The 15,964-nt window shown below is 51.4% G+C and overlaps 7 protein-coding genes across 7 annotated transcripts; 4 read left to right on the top strand and 3 right to left on the bottom strand.

Moving 5' to 3' along the window:
- Window positions 1-545: 545 nt before the first annotated feature.
- Window positions 546-2,151, bottom strand: N7506_009729 (uncharacterized protein; the record flags this gene model as incomplete). Its single annotated transcript, XM_056959022.1, has 3 exons — window positions 546-588; window positions 650-1,040; window positions 1,095-2,151. 3 exons carry the CDS (start codon window positions 2,149-2,151, stop codon window positions 546-548), a joined length of 1,491 nt encoding a protein of 496 aa, XP_056808412.1.
- Window positions 2,152-3,206: 1,055 nt separating this feature from the next.
- On the top strand, window positions 3,207-5,113 carry N7506_009728 (glutamyl-tRNA(Gln) amidotransferase subunit PET112; the record flags this gene model as incomplete). The annotated part of the gene is made up of 5 exons (XM_056959021.1): window positions 3,207-3,483; window positions 3,533-3,609; window positions 3,664-3,805; window positions 3,862-4,404; window positions 4,515-5,113. 5 exons carry the CDS (start codon window positions 3,207-3,209, stop codon window positions 5,111-5,113), a joined length of 1,638 nt encoding a protein of 545 aa, XP_056808411.1.
- Window positions 5,114-5,934: 821 nt separating this feature from the next.
- On the top strand, window positions 5,935-6,849 carry N7506_009727 (arginase; the record flags this gene model as incomplete). Its single annotated transcript, XM_056959020.1, has 2 exons — window positions 5,935-6,491; window positions 6,546-6,849. 2 exons carry the CDS (start codon window positions 5,935-5,937, stop codon window positions 6,847-6,849), a joined length of 861 nt encoding a protein of 286 aa, XP_056808410.1.
- A 614-nt stretch (window positions 6,850-7,463) lies between these two features.
- N7506_009726 (uncharacterized protein) lies at window positions 7,464-8,216 on the top strand (the record flags this gene model as incomplete). The annotated part of the gene is made up of 3 exons (XM_056959019.1): window positions 7,464-7,624; window positions 7,744-8,018; window positions 8,113-8,216. The coding sequence occupies 3 exons, from the start codon at window positions 7,464-7,466 to the stop codon at window positions 8,214-8,216; spliced, it is 540 nt and encodes a 179-aa protein (XP_056808409.1).
- A 285-nt stretch (window positions 8,217-8,501) lies between these two features.
- On the top strand, window positions 8,502-9,134 carry N7506_009725 (uncharacterized protein; the record flags this gene model as incomplete). The annotated part of the gene is made up of 1 exon (XM_056959018.1): window positions 8,502-9,134. The coding sequence occupies one exon, from the start codon at window positions 8,502-8,504 to the stop codon at window positions 9,132-9,134; it is 633 nt and encodes a 210-aa protein (XP_056808408.1).
- Window positions 9,135-9,980: 846 nt separating this feature from the next.
- Window positions 9,981-12,531, bottom strand: fcpA (protein-serine/threonine phosphatase; the record flags this gene model as incomplete). The annotated part of the gene is made up of 3 exons (XM_056959017.1): window positions 9,981-12,069; window positions 12,127-12,213; window positions 12,284-12,531. 3 exons carry the CDS (start codon window positions 12,529-12,531, stop codon window positions 9,981-9,983), a joined length of 2,424 nt encoding a protein of 807 aa, XP_056808407.1.
- A 963-nt stretch (window positions 12,532-13,494) lies between these two features.
- Window positions 13,495-14,853, bottom strand: N7506_009723 (Peptidase A1; the record flags this gene model as incomplete). Its single annotated transcript, XM_056959016.1, has 4 exons — window positions 13,495-13,783; window positions 13,835-14,489; window positions 14,543-14,693; window positions 14,752-14,853. 4 exons carry the CDS (start codon window positions 14,851-14,853, stop codon window positions 13,495-13,497), a joined length of 1,197 nt encoding a protein of 398 aa, XP_056808406.1.
- Window positions 14,854-15,964: the final 1,111 nt, after the last annotated feature.

The raw sequence follows: 15,964 nt of genomic DNA, 5'->3' as shown, positions 1-15,964 counted from the left end.
GTGTTGTACTATTTTGGCCTACCTGAGCGAATGGCGTGGATGATCTCTTTAAGAAAGGATGGCCTGGGTGGTCCAGGTTGCCGTTGCGATACAATCCGGTATTCCCTTAGACAATTGTTTCTTCACTTTTTTTCTCTCTCTCTTCGCTTCGGTGCAATGAATCTATATTGCGTACCGGCACACTTTATCGAATCGGTAGCTCGAAAATATGAATCTTGGACACAGCAATCATTCTTGATAATTGGTTACGTAGCTACCTAAGCTCTCTCTAAATAATACATGAAGGAATATAATTCCCATTAATAACCCCTGTTGAACACATTGCTCGATCCCCCCAAATTGTAAATGCCACCACGATCTGATCCTACATCCTTGCCCTAACCCAAACAACGTGGGACATCATCCCAGCCCTCTCAATATCAGTCCAGTTCAATCTCCGCAAACCCATTCCAATAATAAAGTAAAAGAAAAGCAAAACAAATGAAAATCGTCAGCCATCCAAAATCGGACACTCCAAACTTCATGTTAAAAAAAAAGAAAAGCAATCAAGGAATGAACATCGCAGCCAAGGTCATGAACCCAAAATATCTGCGCGAATAATTAGCATAAATCACAGAATTAACCAATCAGAAAAAAGGGAAATACATACATCGTAGCACACCTCCACCCATCCCTCGAATCAACCAAAGAATCAACACCAGCCGAATAATTCGCCGCAATAGCCGCCGCCGCACCACCCATGACGGTAACAACAACAAGCCGACCTGAAAATTCTGCAATCATATTAAACGCCAGGAGCGGTAGTAGCAGAGCCCCCGAGGCGATGATGATAGCTACGTAGACGGGTGCCGCGACGGAAGGCTGCGCGTTCGAAGCAGTGCGCGTCAGGGAGACGAGATCGGTCCTGTGATCTAGGAATTTGGACTCGATTGAGGCGATTGGGTGTTGTCTTTTCATCCATGTGCGGTATTTGGTGATGTCGGGTTCTGGGGCTGCGGGGAGGGTTTGGAGGACTTTGCTGTAGGCGCATAGGGCGTTGTCTGGGGATCGTTAGGGGGAATGGGGTCATTGGGGAGGGGGAGGGGGGAGCGTACTGTATTGCTCTGTTTTGACAACCAGGGCGGACATAAGATCCATGCGACGGTAGTGGAGGGAGGAGTAGACTTGGGCTTGGGAGTCTCTGCGACGGGAAGCGGGGAGGGGCTTTGTGCCTTCTTGCTCTGCGGTTGAGAAGCGGTGCATTTCTTCGTATTCGTCTAGAGTTTGCAGGTCTTCTTCCATTTGAGAAATCTCGTCCTGGAGGTGGAGGAGGACGCGGTGATTGATGCTCTCGAAGCGGCGGTAGAGAGGGGGGAGGCCATCCTTTTCTTCGGATGAGGTGGTAAGCTGTGAAGCGAGGAGTCCGTAGCCCGAGGCGCCTTGGGCGGAGTCTCTGCGCTTGCGTGGTGATGTACAGTGGAGACCTTCTTCGGGGCTTCGCGGGGGAGATGGTGGGAGTGGTGGTCTGTGGATGGCGGCTTCTCTTGGGCCGTGGTATGTTGGTGGGCGGGACAGTTCCAATTGTCCTTTGTGAGACGATGGGGAGGTGCTGGCCGTAGAGATGGGGCTCGGCTTTGTTGCCGATTGCCTCTTTCGGGTTACCAGTTGGGTTTCTGGCGAAGAGGGTTGGGGAACCGGTGCGGGGGCCTTGCGCGATTCAGTTGGGCCCTTGGGAGCCGCCGCCGGCGGTTGTGTCGCGCGTTTGAGGGGCGCATTTCCTGCCGATGCCAGGACTCCCGGCGACACGGTCTTCGCCTTGGGGGTGGGCGACTGGATCTTGGGTGCTTGTTTAGGGCGGGGCTCTGGCTCTTGATCGGATTCCGATTCAGAGGAGTCTGAGGAGTCTGAAGAATCGGAAGAAGCTGAAGATGACTCGTCGTTCTCATCCAAAAATTCAAAAACATTCGGTGACTGCTTCGTCGGCTCGGACTTTGGAGGTTCGGGCGACTTTAGGGCTTGGTTCATGCCTTTGGCCTGTTGCGACGGCGAACTATTCTGGGCGGTCTTGGGACTTGCCACAGGGCCAGCCTGTGCATTTGAAATATTGGAGACCAAAGAGTAGGTCCTCTTTCTTCCATCCTTCCCAGTGGATTTTTTAGTTTGTAGCGGCATGGTGGTTGTTCGGGATGGGACCTCTGGCTCATCGTTGAGAAAGACCAATGGCTTCAAGGGGAAACCAAGTAGACCTAATCCAATGGAATTAGGGGATAGAGCCGAGGCATGGCCCAGGGCGAGGAATTCCAGGTCTCAGATCACCAAGTGCTGCCGTACTCCGTACAGTGGAATCCAGGGAGATGTATGACAAGAGGCCCAGATGATAAGTCGAATTTTCCCCGCGAACGCATCGCATTCTTCACGATAAGAAGGGGGGAGATTAATATAGAACACGGACGTCAGCCAGCATTGAAAGGTCAGCTGCAAAGGAATCTACTTTGAGCAATAGAGCGTCATCCTCTAGCGCGGGACAAGCTGAAGCAGATTCGAAGCGCTGGGGGCTTCAGATCGACCAATGGGGATGATCTCACAGGGAGGTTCCTTGGGTATCCCTGTCGATCAAAGATTGTTTCGGGCCTCAAAGATTGGATTGTACTTGGTCGGTAGGAAGTAGTACTCGGTAGTGTACGGAGTATTGTAGAATGTGTTGAACATGTTGCAGATAGACCATCCAATAGTGGCAAAAGTGGACCAGAACAGATCAGACAACGCATGTCAATGGTGAGTTGCAGAAACTATGCGCTGGTCTTCCTTGCGTCTGGCGGTCAGGAGCGGGGGAATGTGACGGAACTTTGTGAGCCATCGCTTGGGGTTGGAATACATTGAACATGAAGTAACCGAGATATGCATTGGAGTATAAGTACGAAGCACTCTGTACTCGGTAGGAGTGGTGGTGATGTTTTGAGATGAACGTATGCTAAGACCAGCCCTGTGAGACTTACTCCGTATAGATTGAGAATCTCTTAACTCCATACTCCGTACAATTAACTGGAAATTAGAAATTAGAATTACACATTTTAAATTTAAATTTAAATTTAAATTATACACACAATATTGCGAATTGTAGCATATCAATTGGATATGACCATTCCAGTCGATGTCATCGACCGCCAAGACCTCCGAGTCTCGATTCCGCCGTTGGACTCAACTCACCTCCTCAACTCCGATCCTTCATGCTCCGCCCATGGCTTCGTCGCGGCACGCTCCGCGCTCTCAGCCTACCTGCTCGGACAGTCCCTCCATTGGTTAATGTCCGCTTCTCCTCCACCCCAGCAGCGCAAACCCCCGATCGGGTCCCTCTCCGCAAACAACTCAAACAACAAGCCAAATCCCTCCGATCACACAAGAGACAACGCAAGGAGGACGAAGAAGCATCCCGGCAAGAATGGGAACTGACTGTTGGCGTGGAGATCCACGCGCAATTGGATACAGAGGCTAAATTGTTCTCACGTACGTCTCGATCTGTCTTTCGATCGGAAGCCCCTCTGACATGGAACAGGAGCTGCAACCTCCACCAGCGATGTTCCCAATTCCAACGTTGCCCTTTTTGACCTAGCGTTCCCGGGTAGCCAGCCGGTATGTAGTGGTGGGTGAGAGGACAAGAGGATCAAACACTGATCATGGCGATAGGAATTCCAAATTGCGACCCTCCTCCCGGCTCTACGCGCTGCTATCGCCCTAAACTGCGAGATCCAGCCTGTCAGCCGATTTGATCGGAAACACTACTTCTACCAGGATCAGCCTTCGGGCTACCAGATCACTCAATACTATGGTTAGCACAGCGCTAGTCCCCCCCACCGCGCCTCGAGTGACACTGACCCAATTCAGAACCATTTGCCCGGAACGGATACGTGGACTTGTTCGACTACGATGGCATCGCCCCGGAAGACGGGGACCGCGTGCGCATCGATATCAAACAACTGCAGCTTGAGCAGGACACGGCCAAATCGCAGGAATATCCGCCCACGACCCAATTGCTGGATTTCAACCGTGTCTCGCACCCTCTGATTGAAATCATCACGATGCCGCAGATTCACACACCGGCGACCGCTGCAGCCTGCGTGCGGAAACTGCAGGCCATTGTACAATCGTGCGGCGCCGTGACGACGGGCATGGAGCTGGGTGGTCTCCGTGTGGACGTCAACGTGTCCGTCCGCCGTCGGGACGAGGCCGCGGGCCAGCACCAGTACAACGGTATCAGTGGGCTGGGCCAGCGGACGGAGATCAAGAATCTGAGTAGTTTCAAGGCCGTCGAGGATGCCATCATCGCCGAGAAGAACCGACAGATCGGAGTTCTGGAGAGCGGCGGTGTCATCGAAGGCGAGACGCGCGGATGGACCATCGGCAGCACCGAGACCCGTCGACTGCGCGGTAAAGAAGGCGACGTTGACTATCGCTACATGCCGGACCCAGATATCCCCCCTTGATCATCGGACCGGATCTCCTCGCCAATCTGAATAGCACTCTGCCCGCATCGCCAGACGCCCTCATCACACTCCTCGTCGGCGCCGAGCACCGACTCTCCATCGACGACGCCAAGCCCTTGATCGAACTAGACGACGGCGCTCGCCTCGAGTACTACCACGACGTAGTCGACACCCTGCACACCCTCCAGGCCGACCAAGACGCCGCAACGCGCGCCGGCCTCGGTCGGTCCGTGGGCAACTGGGTCCTCCACGAGCTCGGCGGGCTCCTCACCAAGTCCGACCGAGACTGGGACGCGGAGATCGTCCCCGCTCACTCCCTCGCCGAACTCCTCGACCAGCTCCAGCGCAAGCGCATCACTGGCCCCACGGCGAAACAGGTCTTGTCCGGTATCTTCGACGGTGATCGTCGTCCGGTGTCTCAGATTTTGGAGGAGGAGAACCTTCTCCTGCGGCCGCTGTCCCGGGCGGAATACGTGGCGCTGGCGCAGTCGGTTATGGCGCTTCACCCGCAAATGATTGCGCAGATCCGCGACAAGAAGCAAGTTGGCAAATTGGGCTGGTTCGTGGGGCAGATGATGCGTACCGGTGAAAAGGGCCGTGTTGAGGCGCCCAAGGCGGAGGAAATCCTCCGCGAACTGATTTTGGGTGTCTAGCGTGGCACTTGTACTTGTACTAGATTTGTAACTTGTAACTTTGTACTCTATAGAATGATACCCATTGCTGGATGCAGTTCAACTCTTTCCTAGCTATAGCTCCAGCCCACCCGCTCACTTAATTCTGTAAATAGTTCACTACAGTAGATCTCGCAGTAACCCCAAACGTCGTCATCTCCATAACTCGCAGATTTCCCCTCATCTAAATTGACCTCAGAACCCATTGTGGGACACCGGAGAGACACTAAGGGGCCTAAAAGGGCCTAAAAGGGGGAGCTCTCCTCGACCTGTACTTAAGGGAAGCGATGGAGATCCGGCGGAGTCGCTCTGATCGCTAAAAGCAGTTTTTAGCGACTTTCGCGTGCAACGCGGTAGAAATGACCAACATCGCCCCGGTTGAAGTCGGAGGTGAAAGGAGTTGAGAATTATTTAAACCGCTTGATTTCCTTTCTTAATTGAAGATATTCAAGCAAGATACCCTTTCACTTTTCTAAGGTCGTTCGTCTTTAAGAGTAAACTGCTCTTATCAAGCCCACTCTTTATCTTATCTCCGAGATCCCATCTACTTTCTCGTCCTTCCACTTGACTACTTGACGAGCTACTAGCTACTAGCTACTCTGCCTTGATCCTTCATACTTCATACTTCACCTCTACAATGACCTCCCCCTCAACTATCGCCTCGCGATTCCTCTCCCCACCCTAACCAGCTCGGTGTGGTGGCAGTCGGTTTCAATGGCGGACAGGTACGACCATAACCACCCACCCAAGCACCCCCCCTCTAACCCAAATCCCAGTGCAAGAAAGGCGTCGAAGCCGCTCCAATGGCCCTCATCGAATCCGGCCTCCTGACCCAACTCAGTGAAGACCTTGACTACGAAGTCCACCACGACAACACTGTCCACTACTACGAAAAGGACATCCCCACCGAAGACCCCGACTTCCGCGGCATGAAGAAACCCCGCGCCGTCAGCGCCGTCACCGAGAAACTCAGCACCCAAGTCCACAACTACGCCAAGGATGGCAAGTTCGTCCTCACCCTCGGCGGCGACCACTCCATCGCCATCGGCTCGGTCTCCGGAACCGCCAAGGCAATCCGCGAGCGTCTCGGGCGCGAAATGGCCGTTATCTGGGTTGATGCGCATGCGGATATCAACACGCCTGAGAGCAGTGATAGTGGAAATATCCACGGGATGCCGATGGCGTTCTTGACGAGATTGGCGAGAGAGGAGCAGCGTGATGTCTTTGGTTGGATGAAGGATGAGCACATTGTTAACACGCAGAAGCTGGTTTATATCGGTCTGCGGGATGTGGATCGTGGTGAGAAGAAGATTCTGCGTGATAATGGGATCAAGGCCTTTAGCATGCACGATATTGACCGGTATGTTGTTGATCTTGTTTTTGCTGGTGTATGACGTGCTAATTTATGATATAGTCATGGTATTGGCCGCGTGGTGGAAATGGCTCTCGCTCACATTGGCAACGATACCCCGATTCACTTGTCGTTTGATGTGGATGCGCTGGACCCCCAGTGGGCGCCTAGCACGGGGACCCCGGTCCGAGGTGGATTGACGCTGCGGGAAGGTGACTTCATCTGTGAAGCGGTGCATGAGACTGGAAACCTGATTGCGATGGACTTGGTGGAGGTGAACCCGAGTCTGGAGGAGAAGGGCGCATCGGAGACCATTCGCGCGGGGTGTTCCCTGGTGCGGAGCGCATTGGGCGACACTCTTCTGTAAGGGAGAAGTGGACTAGAACCAATTTTAGACCTAGAAGGGGAAAAAATAAGCAATAAGGAATAAGCAATTAAGACTTTACATCCAAACGTAAGTTCAGTACAGAGTACTAAGTAAAGTAAAGTAAAGTGTGTGTTTACTTCGGGAACGGCCCAAGTCCAACTAAATCCCCTGCCACCTCAATTTCGCGATCAGCGTCATCCTCGTAGTCTTTTTTTCCCTCCTTATTCCTTATTCCTTTACTCCCTTATTCCCTGATTCCCTCCAAAGCCTCGTCGCTCGCTACTCCATACCTGTACATACATTACACACCCAGAGCGCTCCATCCACGCCCAATGCGCTGTCCGCTCCCTAATCACTCGCATCACCATTCACCGTATCGTTGAACCGGTCCCATTCGCACAGCGTGTCCAAGACCCGCTCCAAAATTCCCCCTGATCCCTCTAGGGCACTTCTAGGGCACCCAATCTTGCTTTCGGGCTGTATGCCATAGCACTATAAAGCGCAGCAGCGACCATCCGTCGCCTCGCTCCGGAAATACATACCAACATCAGCAAGCTGCAAGCAGCAAGCAGAGTCAACCTTACTCAAACACCTAACAAACCAACACACCCACAATGGCCAAATACCGCTCGCGCGAGGTCCGGAGACGATACCACTGGCCCGAACTCCAGCTAAATATCTGGATCATGATCGTGCTCTCGTGTTCCGCAACTTGTCTGGGTATTTTCTCCTGGTTCATGACTGTGCAAACGCAAATGCATCTCGGGACACCTTGGTACGTCCCTTTTCCCTTTCCCTTTCCCTTCTGATCTGTACCATGGACCGCTTTTGCGGTTGCGCCGGCGCTTCAACCCGTTCTTGTTCCTGTTCCTGTTCTGTACTAACGCCAACCAGGCTATTCCCCTACATGGCCGTAACCAGTGCGCTGGGCGTGGCATTCATCTTCGTGGTCCTCATTCTAGCCCAGCGTCATTTCCTCTTACCGGGGATAATCATCATCGGAAGCTTTATTCTTTTCGTGCTGTGGTTGACGGGTCTGATCGAGACTTCGTTACAGCTTTATGGTGTTGTTGCGAATGTCAATTCCAATTGCCAGATCTATGTTACGAATAACAAGTCTTGGGGGAATAATATTAATACCCTGGCTTGGTTGACGCAGAATACGATTTGTGAGTATTTACATTTATACCCTGCATTTGGTCTGGTCTCATTCTGGGCTTTTTCTTTTTCTTTTATCGGCTTTGCTAACTGGCTCTGTTCTAGGCAATTGCTGGAAAACTGCTTTTGCTCTTGAGCTTGTCAATACGATCTTCTATCTTTGGATGATTGTTATGTCTTGGCAGGTTAATCGTGATGTTTATGATTGATTTGGGTCTTTGGTTCTTATGATACCTTTTTTTCTTCTTCTTTCTTTCCCTTTTTTGCATCTGGTTGGCGTTTTCAGGGTTATATTAAGCGATATGCATTCAGAGTCGAGATGTTTGAGATCTCGTGACTTTTACTTATTTTTCTACGAGTTTATACTTATTTTATAACGATATAATCAAGAATCCGCTATTATCTATGAAACACATCCAAAAAAAAAAAAAAAAGGGATCCCCATTTCAACTTCCCACTTGCACCTCCCATATCTCAACTGCGGTCTCCTCAACATGGGGTTAATCTATTACTCATGGCTACCACCGTACTTGTGCTCTCTCTACGCCCACATCGAGCGCACAGAACCAACCTGGGGCTTTACCATCTACCGGACCACCTACACTCCACAATCTAATGCTGAATTTCCACGCATAGTGGATCTAATCACCACATACATCAAAGAAAGATTTTATCAGCAGTTCCCAGATATGCAGAGAAAAAGACCAAAGCAGGCAGACATGGCCCTTTTCGATGAAATGTGGCGCGCGTATCAACCGCGCGTCATCGAAGACCCCCAATTTGATGGTGCATCCCTCGACACAGTCCGTTCCCATTTTGAGTCCTGGGTTGAAGAACGGGATATGCGAGATAGTTTCCCTAGCTATCGGATGTTCATCATGGTTGACGAGGAGTCTTTCCAGTCGTTATTGAATGCGCCGCCTGTGGGGGAGGGGGAGGCACGCGCCGAGAAACACCGGGATCACTTTGTGAAGCTTGTTGAGGCTTGGCCGGAAGTGGATGAAAGATTCAAGGGGTGGATGAAATGTTCTTTGCTGCTTATATGGAGTCTATGGCCCATGATGCAGACTGGCGATTCTCTATTGTTGACTCAGTGTATGATCCCGGCGAATGAGGATGTGTATTGAGCTTCCTATTCTCGATAGAGTGACACATTCCAGCCCTTTGCAATGATAGTCTTCACCCTGGTGATAGTCATTAAGGTTGTCCGATTGGAATGGACCTTCAGTAGCGTCCGTTAAGTCCTCTATCGTGCGAATCGAGGAGATGCAGTCCACGTCTTTCATTGATCTACACAGATGGAGACTGGAAACGAATCTGGAGGACGACAGCGGGAGGTACGCTTCTTCACGTACTGATCAAGATACCAGATTGATTCGATAGACTTTAAAAACGATGGAGAGAATAGGGAGGAAGACGGGTCTTTCATGTTGGAGGGCATTGAAGGGAGGCTACAAGACAGTGTATTGTGACGCTAAATTGAAAAAGGCAAAACTAACCGGATACAGTAATTCACAGGTCCGCCGTTTACACAACCAACCTTGGAATACACTGAAGATTCCACACATTCAGACTAATGACTCTATAAACCCACAGAATGAGCACGGTGAGGTTACCTGGACATAGCGATGTGAATGGAAAAGGGAGGATCTTCAAATTTCAACATCAGCTGAGACCTCGGGACCGAGGTATCTCAAGCTCATACATATAGACAAACAGCTATTCTCGGATAGGATACACAAATTTCCGAGAACTAATAAGAGAGACAAAAAAACTCGCATCGGCCGAGCCCAACGATTCAACCCAACACGATCTGTAATCAAAACGACCCTAATAAACGCCGTCGCTATGCCAAAAGCGCATTGCAACCGCAAACACCGTTCAGAAGAGGCAAAAGACCCCCTCGACTCCTTCTTCTCCTTCTTCTTCTTCTGTGGGAAAGAGAGCAAGCAACGAGACAATCGAAGACACATCTATCCCGTCTCAGCGGTAGCATCTTCCTCCACTTGAGAATCATATTCCCCACCCTCAAAGGCAGCGAGCATCTCACGTTCCAACTCATCTTCGTCATCAGGGTCTTCAATTCCAGCCTCTTGACTACCGCCAACAGTCTCAGACCCAGATTCATCTGCGTCTTGGCCCTGCGATGTGATAAGGGGAGTGTCGTCGCTTCGAGCAGGCGCAGATGTGATCTCTCGTAGCTTGGTGTTGCGCTCGTAGGACCGCTTGATGCGTTGAGATAGTCGGGAACCCTTTTCAGGGTCGTCTCCGTCGTCATCGCCGGATTCGTCGTCGGTTGTGCCTTCGGAGGTTTCGTCGCGCTTGCGCTTCGTGCCTGAGGGCTCGTCTAGAAGGGATTCATTATCACTTTCGCTTTCGTCGTCGCTGCCGAGGAAGTCTTTGAGTTCGTCGTGGACTTCGGCTTGCTCGTCTGCGCCGTAGCCTATTGGTGAAGTCTCGTCTAGGCCGGAGGATTTGAAAATGTCTTCCGCGTCTTCTTCTTGGGTCCATTGGGATCCGGTGATGTCCTCGTCTGTGGATGAGAGCATGGAGGTCTCGAGTTCAAGGGAGCCCGGGGAGAAAGGTTCGCCTCGGTCATCTGGGTGGACTGGGAGGAGGTAGGGATCTTCATCCACTTGTCGCCAGGCGACTAGGGAATCGACGAGCCATTGTGTGGTCACGATTTTGATGTTCGGGTATCGTGTGGCTTCTCTCACCTTGGCCGTGCGGTTGCGACCGGCCACAAGGTGTGTGGTGCGTGCATTGATTCTTGACGAGATGACCACGCCAAAGCTTTTGGCCCAGAGGGAGATGTCTGCATTTTGGAAATCGATTCCTAGGGGAAGGACGCCTGAGAACACGAGTACCACACCACCAAGGATCTGCCGTTTGATTTGAGGCATGATGTCCTTGACATCTGGAACTAGCTTGAGATCCACGTCTCTATCTTTTGAATGCACCTTCTCCCCCCTAAGAGCTGCCACCCGGCCGCCCAGTGCGGAAGTGCGCTTTCTATCGTATTCCTCGTAGAATTGGAGGTGGACCTGTTCGAGGCGATTCTGCAGTTGGTAGAGTTCTTGGTCGTGGTCCTCTAAAAGGTGGTGGCGGTGTTTTGCTGATTCTTGGGATTCCTCGACGCTAGGTTCATTGCCTTCGGGTAGATCTTCTGCGTCCAACTCTTTCTGTTTCTGGAGTAAAGGGCGATCTTCAACTTGGTGTAAGATCGTCTCTTCTTGTGCATCGGTCTGTTCCTGTAGTAATCTTGGGCTATCTCCGCCACCCATGGTCACCATTTGCTCCAGTGCCGAGACCTCAACCCCGTCCTGTGTTTGGGTTTGACCATTGACATGGTGCTCTTTCTCCTTTTCGGGTGCCTTTGCTTCAATCTGGGGTTTGTTGGCCCCGATGTCTTGTTTCTTTGGCAAGAAGCTTGAGTTGATATCGCCAATTCCAACAAAGAAGTCATAAGGAGAGACTTTGATCAGATTGGGACTCCAACGCCAGATGTCACCACGGTCATCAATGATGACCACCATCTTGGTGTCGACGGGGAACAGACGCTGCAGGTCCTTGACCGTCAGACTGCCGCTTTCGTCACGGCTCAGAATTCGATCTCCGAAAAGCTTGCGAGTTGGGTCAATGATATCAACAATGTGTTGGGCATAAGCACGAGTACCCATCGTGTAGATGTGCAGTTCGTAGATCTCGGCGATCTGCAAAAGGAACTCCTCCAGTCCCGGTCGCAGCTTGATGTAGTACCAGCATCCACGCATTCCAGGTCCATCGTCAATCAATTGGAAGGTCCGGACATCCTTCACGGCTTCATGGTTGGGGTTGTCCTTGTCCTCCCTCCATTCACCCACCGTCGGGTCAACGGTGGCGTGAATGATGGTCTGATCAAGATCCACAACCAGAGTTAAGCGGCGCGATGCAAGCAGCCGGCGCTTCGCGTCTTCTTCAACCCTAGTCGCTTCCCGTTGACTGACGGTGAGTGTGGTATTATCGTGTGCCATAGAGATTGGTGCGCGCATAGAGTCCGTAATCTCGGTATTGTAAGTGGATCTGTTGGCAATTGATTCAGTTAGACAGAATACATTGACCCAGCGGGGGTATACATACTCAGTCATATCCTTTCCACATTCAGCGCATAATCCTCCGAACTGGACTTCGTGCGCGCAAGGCTCGTCGATTTCGACAACGTTGACACTGACAAACGGTTAGTATTCGCCGGTCCTGGTCTGAAGGTGATTCCGATAGTTCCAGTGACACCACTCACGGTTCATCAATAACATCGCCTTTCTTGATCTTCCACTGAACAATCTCTCCATCGGCCGTCGACTCAAATCTGGCCGGGAACTTGCGCAACACGTCGATTTTATTTCCTAATCCATCGCCTTCTGTAACAGTAGTCTCATAGAAGTACCAGAAAAGAGGCTCATCCTTCTCAACCGTGTCGCCGGGCTGCTTGAGCAGCGACGTCACGGTGATCGGGTAGTGCAGGCTAGTCGGCAAACGAAGAATCATGATGACTCACGGCCTTTCAGGCAATGAATATCACTAATCCTCGATTCCAGACCTAGCGCTCTCCCAGTGTGTGTTGTGTGCTGCCGGTTTGTTGACGGCGCGTCAAGAGGCAGACGGGTGGGTCTGATATGTGATCGCGTGCGGTTCCGACTACAAAGCCATCACCGGCACGCAACGCGTGTAGAGCTTCGTTGGGATATGGTTTTGCTGATCCAGTGTTCTACTGAGCAGCTCCGCGTACGGAATTCAGGATTCAGTACGGTGCTGGGGGGTGGGAAAGCAATAGGCGGCGCGATGGGGAATCGCCACTTGAAGGCGCAGATGAAAGAAAACCGTGCGCCTAGCACAACCTGGCGCGGAACTCAAATACAAGTCACACACCAGGCGAGGTTGTTTATTCGAAGAGGGAGGGTGGAAAAGGTGGAAAAAGAAAAGGTCAAAGAAATGGGAAGCTCATTGAAGTTGTGCGGGGACTCCTTCGATCCAGGTCTTGACCTCGGACCTGCCGGCTTATGTCATGCTGGTACTTTGGAGAAGGTACCACCGCCCTATGGTTTACGTGCGATCTACATGGAAACAGGTATCTGAATTTATATGGGCTGATGCAATGGCTCCATCAAGAACACCTGGTATGCAGTACAAGCAACACAGAATTCTGACGATCTTGTGAAGTGGAAGATTGTGCTCGTGTTTAGAGAGTGAATATTAAGAAAGCAATAGTTAGTTAAAGCTACGGCAGATCCATGTTCAATCAAAGTTTATCAATTTGCAGAGTAATGAGAGGTACGTCACAACAGGCGGTGCTAGCAGATACAGAAACACAATTGAAGCGATTGGCAAAAATGGGGTGCATGGAGCGAAACATTCACCCAGGTAAGACGCATCTATATACGAAGCAATCTCTTGACGATTACCTGGTTTCTTGGTATCCACAGCTCACCGGGCCATCAGGCATTAGAGCGATTATTTGGCCTTGGCCAAGCCGACGGCGTTGTTGCCAACGTCGTAGACACTGTACCAGCGGCGCAGGAAAGAGTCACCGAGGATGGCCAGGGGGCCAACGGGCTCGGGGAAGTCCATACCCATGAAGCTGCTGATGCAGGAGCCCTGAACCTCCAAGATGTAGTCGTAAGCGCTGATCTTGAAGGGGTGACCAGCCAGAGTGAAGGTGAGGTCGGGCAGAGAGTCACGCTTAGCGCAGTCAACGGTGTACTGGCCGTTCCAGCTCTTAGTGGCGCCAATCTCCTTGTTCCTACAATGGGTCAGCGGGTGTATCGAACAGACTAGCTGGAAGTTCACTTACAGAAGCTCAGCCATGGTGCTGGGCAGAGCAATCAGAGAGGTACCAGTGTCCAGGATGACACCGGTGTTCTCGAGCTCAGCAACGTTGTCACCAAGAGCAATGGAGTCAAGGTCGACCTCCCAGTAGGCCTTGCGGCGGAGGGGAATCTTGATCAGCTCTCCAGTGTAGTGGTCCTTGTCGATACCACCGAAGGTAGCCTCGGAGTTGTCACCTTCCTTGTTGGCATCACCCAAGTAGAAAGCAAACACGGGCTCGTCAACAGACTTCTGGTTGATCATGTTGTAGAAGGGAGGGACCATCTTGTTGACGGAGATGGTGTCGTAGCCAAGGCCAAGAATACCGTCAAAGCGACCGAAGGCAAAGGCCAGACCAGGCTCGTTAGTGGCCTCGGCGAAGTCCTGGCCTTCGACCTTGATGTCACCAATCTGGAGAGTGTCTTGGGACACGAAGCCGCTCAGGCTGCCGGATCCGTAGCGGATCTCGAACTCAGTGCCGTTCTTCTCGTATGTGCTCGAGGAAGACGAGTCATATTTGGAGTGAAGGAAGCAGGCAATGGAGCTGCACGACTGGGATGGGACCCACAGGTTGGAGCTACCGGTGTCCAGGACAACCTTGAAGGTCTGAGGAGGGGTACCGAGCTGGATCTCGGAGAAGTCTAGTCCTATCAGTCACGGTGATCTGGATATGATTGACAGTGATGAGTCTTACATTGGGCGTTCAGGAAGTTGTCCACCAGCACGTCATGGCCACTGGCAGGGTTGATGGAAGTGTCATGGAGGAGATCCTGGTGCTTCTCGGGGCGAATTCCCATGTACTTCTGACCCAGGTTGTGCATGTGAGCATCGATGTTGTGTGTGTTCTAGGTTCATGTGAGCTTTCTCTTCGAGTGTCGGTGGAGTGTCGGTGCCTGATCTTACCAGTTGCTCGGACAGAGGGACCTTGTTGAGCTTGAGCTTGTGCACCTCAGCGGCAGCACTGCCCAACAGCGCCGAGGCTGTCAGGAGGGTGAAAGACTTCATAATGTGTAGAATCAAATGGATGAAAGAAAGAGAGTGACTTGATGAGAAGAGGAGATAAGGGAGATGGGGAAGAAGTGGAGGCTGGAGACGATGACGGAACCGGGAGCGTCGCACTTAGCCTATTTGGGCCAAGGACTCATGACCCTCACTGAAGACCATTCCTTGTTTACTTCTTGTCTCGAATATGATCTTTACGTTGCATTCAAATACTTCTAGTGAGACTAATTTGTGTTGAATACCTAAAGCCTTGCAATTCCAACCTCGTTTGACATTGGGACATGGGCAACTCTGGGACTAGTGCCTGAGCGCCTGAGCGCCATCGACGTGGTCGGACTGGTCGGAACACCACCCTTCCGCTGTACCTGGCAGCTGCAGGATGACTGGGTGGCGAAAAAGAAATACCTTTGCTCGAAGATGCTTTTTTGGCATCGATCATTACATGTATGGATTTACGTGTCGCACAGTTAAACTTTCGTACGCGTACAATACGAAGTTGAGCATCTGTATCAGCCAAAGACCGGGCTTTAGGCAGCCAGTACACTCGGTGCCTTGTAGTTGCGTGCCCGGAGATCAAACATCGCCCTTCAATGAGCTTCCAAGGTCCTTGTTCGCCTTACTTATGTGTGTTTGGACATTACTCAAGTGTGTCTATCTGGGTAGAGTAGATCATCCGATGCTCAGTTACTCCACAATACGACACTCTCCGTCACCTCGGCCTACAGTGTAGTACGGCACGAGCAATGGTACGCTCTACTCCAGTACTCATGGCTTCTCGATGTCAGAGATGTATATGACAATCTTAATTCAATTTGCCTGTTAAATGCCCAGATATGGAAATACGTAGCGACCTCGGGAAGTGCATTCTAGTTGAGTGGGGTTGTATATATTTCCCAATCTGAAGGCTGTTTCCATCAAGTCATAGTTACCCACAAATCTCGCAGACTTGGTTACTGCAACTTGATATTCCCGAGGTCCCTCCTGGGCAAGGTACATGCGTGCTAGAGATAATAAGCACCCTCAGGGCTGCAGAGTTCCCAAGGTCAGTCGATACCACCTTCGAACCAGATATGCCCGACCTAGCCCTAGATAGGACATGGACCTCGGGATGCAT

Source organism: Penicillium brevicompactum (assembly GCF_028827555.1).
Source record: "Penicillium brevicompactum strain IBT 35665 chromosome Unknown utg000006l_segment0_segment0, whole genome shotgun sequence".
Classification (NCBI taxonomy): Eukaryota; Fungi; Ascomycota; class Eurotiomycetes; order Eurotiales; family Aspergillaceae; genus Penicillium; species Penicillium brevicompactum.
Note: the sequence above shows the minus strand (reverse complement) of the source record. Positions and strands in the feature narration are given on the sequence as shown.